Consider the following 9508-nt stretch of genomic DNA (forward strand, 5'->3'; position numbering starts at 1 on the left):
AGGGTTTCTCTGTACTTTTTGGTGCCTGTCCCGGAACTAGCTCTTGTAGAACAGGCTGGCCTCAAACTCACAGAGATCCTAAGTTCTTAAAACATTTTAAATGCTGTATTCTGTAGGTCTTTGAAAGGTTTGAAGAATACCTATCCATCTGAAATATATTCCTGTATATCTGGAAAACCTAACTAACATGACTACAGTTTGACTATTATATATGACTATCTATTAATCCATATTTCTTAATTATATATTATATTTTAAACAAGCTGCACAAATACAATACCTTAAACAAGAGCAGAAATACATATACACAGTGTAACAAAATCAACCTTAAATTTGTATCAATAGACTAAGATTCATACCAATGCAAAGTATTTATCTCTATATCATATCCCCCTGTAAATGAAAACAAACATTTATAAACAATCACTTGGGGAATCTGTGCGTTGTTTTCTTCAAATTACTTCTTGCTGTTTGTTGGGCAAAGTATTTTTAGGTTTCATGAAGACCTTTTAGGGAGTTCTTGTTTTATCAAATCACATTATTCTGGAAGGAATCCATAGGTTCCTTCCAGAAACAAAAAGCAGAACCTCTTCTTCAAAGTAACATATTATTAGGCTCAAATTTTGAAGTCAAGATACTTTAAAATATATGTTGGTTTAACTTAGCAGCCCTCGAAATCAAATGTCTCCCTGCAGTCAAAAAATTCAAAGAAAGCACAATAAAATGTATAATCCAGACTCTCTGTGTATATTTCATCTTTCCATGACTTACTTTTTTTACTCTATCACCTTATTTATTTATTTATTTATTTTTGATTTCTGTCTTCTCCCTGCCACCGCCTCCCATTTCCCTCCCCTTCCCCCAATCAACTCCCCCTCCCTCATCAGCCCGAAGAGCAGTCAGGGTTCCCTGCCCTGTGGGAAGTCCAAGGACCGCCCACCTCCTTCCAGGTCTAGTAAGGTGAACATCCAAACAGCCTAGGCTCTGACAAAGCCAGTACATGCAGTAGGATCAAAACCCAGTGCCATTGTTCTTGACTTTTCAGCAGTCCTCATTGTCCGCTATGTTCAGCGAGTCCGGTTTTATCCCATGCTTTTTCAGACCCAGTCCAGCTGGCCTTGGAGAGTTCCCGATAGAACATCCCCATTGTCTCAGTGTGTGGGTGCACCCCTCATGGTCCTGGAAAGCAGTGTGGTGGTTTCTCAGGAAATTCGGGATCAACCTACCCCTGGACCCAGCAATACCACTCTTGGGAATATGCCCAAGAGATGCTCTATCATACAACAAAAGTATATGCTCAACTATGTTCATAGCAGCATTGTTTGTAATAGCCAGAACCTGGAAACAACCTAGATGCCCTTCAATGGAAGAATGGATGAAGAAAGTATGGAATATATACATATTAGAGTACTACTCAGCAGTAAAAAAAACAAGGACTTCTTGAATTTTGCATTCAAATGGACAGAAATAGAAAACACTATCCTGAGTGAGATCTATTACCTTTTAATGTTTAATTTTTTATTTTTACTCCTTTAATCTATGAGTTTCTGTACTCTTTCTTCTTTCTCATAAGCCCATGTACATTTATCCAACACTGTGACCCATTCAGAGTTCTTTTTTTTTTTTCTAAATTTGCCATATTATGTATCTGTAATCCTTTCTGATCAGGAGAATTATTTTTAATGCTAAGCAGTAGTGGCTCAGACTAATGCTGAAGCTTTGCCTGTTGGCTCTACCCCGTCCAACATAGTGGAGGTATATTCACTGCCTCTGCAAGCCATGCTCACTGTTCCAGTTCTAGGGACACAGCAGGTCTATGTCACCATTAAGCAACTTGTAGCATTCTGCTCACAAACTCCACTTAAATGCTCTATAGTGGGACCTCCTGAAAGAGCCAGAGCCAGTCATATTGCCAGTATGGACCAGGAAGCTATCTCTTAAAGAAGAAGCTGTACCTCTGCTTGTGGCTAGCAAACAGAGCCAGTCTGGGGGTGGGGGGAATGCTGCTACCAAGAAGCTATGCTTGGCTTCTGTTTTTGTGGGCCTAGAAGCCCTCTTTTTTTTTTAAGGTTTTTTACATCTTATATGGACCCATGCCCCAGATGATGGGCACCATTTTGTAGATGGAGACTGCACTTTAGTTTCCCAGCCACCCAGACCCAAATAATGACACAAAAATTATATTAATTACAACACTGTTTGGCCAAGGACTCAGGCTCTTATGTCTTAAATTAACCCATTTCTATTATTTTATATTTTATCACAAGACTCGTAGCTTGTTACCTCTTGCTTCTTGGGTAGCTACATGGTTTCTCCCTGACTCTGCCTACTCTCTCTATATATTTCTGTTCAGATTTCCCGCCTGACTTTAATCTGCTCTGCCATAGGCAGAAGCAGATTCTTTATTAACCAATGGAAATAAAGCATACTTACAGCATACAGAGAGGAACTCCACATCAATTTTCTTTTCTTTTCTTTTTCTTTTTCTTTTCTTTTTTTTTTTTTTTTTTTTTTTTGGTTTTTCGAGACAAGGTTTCTCTGTGGCTTTGGAGCCTGTCCTGGAACTAGCACTGTAGACCAGGCTGGTCTCGAACTCACAGAGATCCGCCTGCTTCTGCCTCCCGAGTGCTGGGATTAAAGGCGTGTGCCACCACCGCCCGGCTCACATCAATTTTCTTTATTCATTCATGTGTTGATAGGCATGTAGGTTGGTTCCATATCTTGGAGTGGTAGCTGGATTACACGGTAGGTCTAATTTTAGTTTTCCCAGGAAGTCCATACTAATGTAAATAATGCTTCACCGAGCTCCATACCTACCAGCCATGTCTGAGGTTCTTCTTTGCTCCACACCCTCACCAGCATTTGACTTTTTTTTTTTTTTTTGCCATTCTGATAGCGTGAGATGGGATTTCACTGTGACTTGGCGTTGCACTCCTCTGATATTAATCTTTTCTTCTTCATCCTTTTATCTCTCACTCTCCAGGAGCTTCAGAAATATGAGCAGTTCATCTTCGCAGATCATACCAATATGATCCATGTTGAGAACGTCTATGAAGAGATTTTGTATCAGATCCTCCTTGACGAAACCCTGAAAGGTAAGGATGAATTGTCCTGCCCTGGAGGGGATGCTCAATGGGAAACACTCCTGAAATAACTCAGGGAGGAAGAGCTGCAGCTGAGTCTGATGCACAGGGGGACAGCAAGGGCAGGCGGGAAGGAAGGACCCACCTCAACTGTGCATCCTCGAGCTGTGCACATGAGAGTCCCCTTTCAGTGCAAGCGTGAATTCTGCAAGTTCAGGTTTCACTGAAGAAGAAAGAAATCAGGGCTTAGTGGGACTGAACTGAGGGTCTGTCCTGATCTGTCTTTGCCACTCTGTGTCAGAACAGCAAAAGGCATTCACAGCTGAACAGAGGTGACTCCAGCATCAGGGCCCAACAATTGCTCTGCCAGCACATTCCTCCCCTCCACTCAGCCAGAGACACAGGACAATGGCTTGGCACTCCGAGAGCCTCTTTAGGAGGCTGGCATCCGCTGCGCTGGGTAATGGGGCCCGGTCTAGGATTACACTGTGAATAGCTATACATTGAAAATACTTTGGAGGAGACTGCCATCTGTCTGTGGGAGTGAAACTTATTTAGTGTTCATTACTAAAACACCTCCTCCAACAAGAGAACTGGGCTAGCACAAGCCTCAGGTCACAGTAGCTAATCACAGGGGGTCCCAGATGAGGAAGGCAAAGGTGTTGACATGGCGTCTGCACAAAGGTCATGAACAGCCTGCCACAGACTTGTCTAAGTAAGCTGGAAGGAGATTCCTCACCTCCACAATGTCTCCTCTGCCTGAAACCTGCTGTGAGATGCCATCTGTCAGAGCGGACACAAATGCCAGCTGCTGAAAAAACATGCTCACTGCCCTTAGCCATTCTGTCTCTGCCAGACACTACGACCCTGCACAGAGGTCCGTGGGCAAATGGCCAGGCACTATTGTTACTGTTGTTACTTTCTTGGTTCCCCTCCATGCCTTTGAGACTGAGATTGGTGCATATAAATGCTCATCTTAAACACTCCAGGCCAAACAGGCTCTCTCAGCTGTACACTTAGCAATGAATACCCACTATATAATCAGACAAAACAAGGAAGTGGAAAGTCTGCCCCTGTCATAGTGGAGTTCCAAACCCACCACCCATCTTAGCAGCTAGTGACACCGATGTGAATGGTACTCTTATATAGAGACTTTGAGCCCTTAGAAAGCCAAGGCTTTATTTTATTCTCCTGAATTAATGCTGGCCTCAGATTAGGTACCTAGCAAGGGTTTCTTGGTTGAAGAAATTTGTGAATGATTGCTACCAAGATTCAGAGTCTGGGAAGTTTGCAGGTTTTGATCATCAGGAAAGGCTACCTGGAAGAGGTTGGTTTGCTCTTAATAAAAACCCAGCAGCGATCAGAGAAGCAAGGCAGCCAGCCACTAGAGAGATCTTTTACCTCTACCAATGCTCACCCCGAAGACTGCCTAGACAGCACTGTATCTCCATCACACCTCAGACTCCACACTCCAGTGAGTTCCTGTCTCTTCCCCTTTATAGACCTCTCTCCACCCAGCCATATTGCTCTTGTCTCTACCTCCCTAGTGCTGAGATTAAAGGTGTGTGACTCCCAACCACTGGGATTAAAGATGTGTGCCACCACTACCTGGCCTCTAGTGACTTAGCTCTGCACTCTGATCTTCAGGCAAGCTTTATTTGTTAAAACGTAAACAAAACATTACTACAGGTTTGTCCTAAGCTGGGTCTTGAAGCTAAGAATTTGGAGAGTCAGAGGAGCTGGCAGGAACGATTGACTTCCGGATAAAATCAGAACATCTGGGTTAGCTTGGCAGAGTGTTAATGTCATGTCTTGCTCTGTGGTTTCTCCCAGTGATAACAGAGGCGGCTGTCTTGAAGAAACACAATTTATTTGAAGACAACATGGCCTTGCCCAGTGAAAGTGTATCTAGCCTGACAGATCTCAAAACCTCCATGGGGTCAAACCAGGCCAGTCCAGCCAGAAGAGTATCTGCCATTCCCCTAGGAGCTCCAGACAATGAAGTGTTCCAGGAGCCAGAGGAAAAGAAGCAGCAGCCTGCGGTGCCTGACTCACTGGCTGGAGAAGAAAGTACTCCCATCCCTGAGTCCAGTCCTCGTTCAGGTGGGGATGGGCAGGAGACTGTGTCCAGTGTGGTGAGCTCTGTGGGGAGTGCTCTCACTGCGGAGGATACAGCAGGACCTCTCAGCTCACACGCGCCAGAGGCAGAAGGTGGGGAGACCCTTAGAAATGAAGAGCCAACCTGTGAAAGGCCAGAGTCCATCACCACTCCAGGGTCCTTGAAGGAGCTGAAAGAGTTGTTGACTGTGACTGTGTCCGTGGAGTCTGCCCCCGTGATGGAAAACGATATGCTCGAGGGAACACCTGTTCCCCCAGAAAATGAAAAAAAAGAAGACAGCCAGACAGCTGCCATGCAGCAGGACAACCATGAAGAAAGTGAAGTCCGAGAGAAGGAGGCCCATCCTACTCCTTTGGAAGTTGAAGTTCCTGGAATGGACTCGGGGACATTGCCAGAGGCCAGCATCCCTACCTCTCAGTCCACTGATGGGGCGCTCCCTGAGGATACCAGTTGTCTGGGTCCCTTAGGGGAGCTGCCTGAGGCTCCAGAGCCCACTGAGAAGGTGCCATCAGCCATGGTTTCCATGCAGGAGACCACCCATGCAGGAGGCAAGGCCGTGCATGCCGCGGCAGTCACGCTGCAAGAAGATGCCGTACTAAGTTCTAATCCCCTCTGTTCTGTGGAGAGGAATGAGGTCTCTGGGGATCAAGAAGTGCTGGGAGGGAACGGTAGCCCAGCCCTTGCTGTGGATACAGAACCAGCCAGTGCTGCCCAGGTGCATAGCTGCCAGTGGGTGGTAGAGGATGCTCCAGGCAGCAGCAGCCCAGATGTGAGCTCCCTGGAACAACCCTCAGAGGAGTGCTAGGAAACAACTTGACTGTAGGTTCCCCTTTAAAACTGCCAGTCAAAGGGTTTTAGTTACAGGTATCCATCCATAGGGGATTGCATGTGGGTTGCTAAAAATGAACTATTTCCTTAATTCAAATGATAAATCCAGAGGAAATGTAAACAGGGTGTGAACACTGAGGCCAACTCTGGGGAGCTGAATTGCTCCCTATAAATGATTGCTTTTAGCATCTTAGTAGAAATGATGAGAGAATTGGAGTATTGGGGTGCAACGCAGTTAAAGGGGCTCCAGAGAAGGAGCACTACTGTGACAAAGATTAAAAGAGCAGGACCTGGCTCCTCCATATTCTCTTCACTGAAATGTGCCACAAATTTGGGACCGTACTTTGAGGTATTTTCAGCATGAGTGCAAAGGTCTACCCTGACTCCAGCTTTGCGTGTCAGCTTCACTGCCTCTTAAGTGCGTTTGTCCCTTACCAGGTCACAAGAAAGAGGAAGTCGTGAACACCAGCCACTCCTGTCCTATGAAATGCCCAGTCAGCCATGACTGGTAGATCTCAGGCGATGCAGAGCAAAATTCCAAGGTGGAGGGTCTGCGGAAGATCGAGGAGCCCTGTTCCTAATCCTGCCACCAATTCCTTGTTGGTTAATTTTGTTGACTTATATGAATTAATCATCTTTTAAGCAAAATCAGATGGCGCCAGAGATTTCACCGGCACGACCAGTTGTTCAAAGTGCGTGGCTAAATTTTCTAACTCAAAACCTACCAGTTCCCACAGACATTATTTGAGCAGCTAGTGCATGCTCTGTTAGGCAGAGTAATAAACAAAAGATTAGGTGTTTTGCTTCTTATGAATTAAAGGGCTCATGAGAATTTAGTCTAGAAAAAAGAGGGTTTTTTTTCCCAATTTTTAAGTTTCAAACCATGAGCGCCTTCACTCTTTCCTTGTATACAGTCCTGGTTTATCTTCAGAAGGGAACAAGTGAATATGTAAGTGAACAGAGGAATGAATGAAATCACTCAAGTTTATGTCATTGCCAAAGACATCACCAAAGGTAGACATTGCTTGATCGTTCAGCAAATGAATTTCTTAGGTACCCTATCAGGTACCAAGCCTGGGCATACCATAACAAAAAGAAAGACCACTGTTCTTTCTGAAGGAAACAGAAAAGAATTCTCCTTTAAAGTAGAGTACAGCCTGGAACTATTGGTATAAGGGATGAGTGGACTCAGCTGCCATGGGGTGTACTTCCTGTGTCTCAGAATTCTCAGCTGGTTCCCTGAAAGCTGCGGGATAGAAGCTCCTTTCACGTGTTAGCATCAGTGCCTCACACTCGGTCTTTGGAGTTTGCTTTCAGTCACGGCCGTCAAGCATCTCCTTCAGAGACATCATCCCACACTTTAGCCATTCGAGCAGGAACTTAGCTACTGACCTCCCCCTCCTCCAACCTCTTCCACAAAGCATTTCTGGGATTTCCAAGTCATAAAGGATGAGTAATAATCAATCACCTCAGTATGGTCTCATATTGAATCATTTCACCTTCTCATAGAATGTCTGTACTTGGTGTCCACGAGGTAGCTCAACATTAAGGAAGGAAGCTATGGCCAATCTCCCGTGGTCCCTGTTTACCTTCTACCTGGCCTTCAGCATGCTGGACCAAAATTGTGTTTCCTTCTTGTCTTTTCCACAGCCTCCTTTCTTCAAGGACTGAGATTAGGGATTAGTTATCATTTGTTCTTTCTGCTGGAAACTCACAGCCTTGAGTGATGGATTCCTGCATGCCAAGTAACTCTAACATCCCAGGGCCGAGCACATGGACTGACGAGTTTCACACTGCTCTGGAAATGTGGGAACTGAACACCTGCACAGCCCTGTGCAGGGGCTATTTGGGGGTTGCTTTTAGACAGGGAGAGGTTTTTCATTAACTTTCTGATCTTGTTGCATCTTCGCATAAATAAAGTCCAATGCTAAAGGGGCAGATGGCCAAATGGCCAGCAGCACTGCCCAGCAAGGCAGAGGAGCCAAGAAAACAGTGTCTAACCACACAAACACTGCCCTTCTTTCTCGGGGAGCTGTGGCTATCATGGAGTCCCAGCTCATGCCAGCCCCACGCCAGAACCCCGCATCTTCCCCACTTTTGCTCACCCCATGAGAAGCTAATTGTAATCAAGAGTTCATGCTACTGGATGAGAGCTGGGGCCCATCAGGAAGGCCAGAGAGGAATAGGCACTAAGGGGCAAGACATCGTAGAGAACACCAAGAACCCTTCCATGCATGTTTCACACCGCCAAGTTCTCCAAGATAGGCAAGGCAGCTGGTCCATTGGGAGATGGGTGCGGAACCTGCAGTGCATCCAAGTAGTCTGTGTGGGTGGTGACATGTCCAAAGCTTCTCTTGCTTTCATATTTGTGTGTGTCCTGGTGTCTCCATGGGAGGCAAGGTGCTGGTGATCTGAACTGGCAAATCTCTGCCTGGGTCAAAGTTGTTACAGACTCCTGGTCTTTGGCCAAGACTCCAGTTTAAACCAGTTAATGCTACCTACTGACCTTTCACAAAGAAGATTTTTTTTCTTGAAAAAAAAAAAAAGACTTGTCATTTTGTCCTGTGTGACTTGGCACAGTGTATGGAATGATGCATTAACCACACACACACACACACACACACGAGTGCATGCACACAAACACACAAACTTTCTGGTTGTCGTTTTCAAAGAGGTTGGGTGTGGAGAATAGCAGGCCATCAGGTTTGATCTTCTGTAGATTTTATTAGACAGATCCTCACGTTTGCCCGTGTAACTCTTCAGATTAAAGCCAATGACTTCAGAGGATTTCACACTCCTACCAGACAAAAGGAATTTTTAACTTGTTATTTTTGTAAAGTGTGACCTGAGTGGTTTCAGATGGAGCGCTGGCCTAGCAGGCTGGAGGTCCTACTTTAACCCAAGGTTGGGGGTAAAAGTTATGTGACAAATGCTAAGTAATCATTAGTCATTTCAGTATGGCAGAAGGAATGACATTATTGACTCAGAGTCTTAAACCATACGAGTTTCACCATGCGAGAAATGCCGGTGCCACGAGCCTTCTTTACCATGAACACACATGACCAGGGATTTGCTTTCTCAAGTCTGGGACTTGGTGAAAAAGAATTCTACACTGTGGTTTTATTTTTGCATTCATTATATAAAGCCAGTAACCTGAAAACACTTTGTAACCATGTATTTTCTCTGCCAAGTGCCTGTATTCCAATAAAACATTCATCCCTGAAGGGCCGTCCAGATGCCTTTTATTTGGGATGGGGCTGGCTTCGTCTTTTAAGCAAAAGCCATACTGGAGCTGCAAGGAACAGTCCTTAGGAACGAAAAGGTGAAAATAAATAAATAAATAAATAAATAAATAAATAAATAAATAAAGCCAGGCGGTAGTGGTGCAAGTCTTTAGTTCCAGCACTTGGGGGCAGGGTAGAGGCAGGAGGATCTCTGAGTTTGCGGCCAGCCTGGTCTACAGAGCAAGTTTCAGGAC

General features: G+C 45.0%; 1 protein-coding gene across 1 annotated transcript in view; it reads left to right on the top strand.

Moving 5' to 3' along the window:
• Positions 1-9246, top strand: part of Fam129a (family with sequence similarity 129 member A) — a 161260-nt gene extending 152014 nt beyond the window's left edge. Inside the window, exons 13-14 of the mRNA XM_005363854.3 lie at positions 2984-3095; positions 4917-9246. Of these exons, the coding sequence (XP_005363911.1) occupies positions 2984-3095; positions 4917-6007 (1203 nt within the window). The 3' untranslated portion in view covers positions 6008-9246. The remainder of the gene's footprint in view (positions 1-2983; positions 3096-4916) is intronic.
• Positions 9247-9508: the final 262 nt, after the last annotated feature.

The sequence above is a fragment of the Microtus ochrogaster genome (genome assembly GCF_000317375.1).
Source record: "Microtus ochrogaster isolate Prairie Vole_2 chromosome 6 unlocalized genomic scaffold, MicOch1.0 chr6_random_2, whole genome shotgun sequence".
In the NCBI taxonomy this organism is placed as follows: Eukaryota; Metazoa; Chordata; class Mammalia; order Rodentia; family Cricetidae; genus Microtus; species Microtus ochrogaster.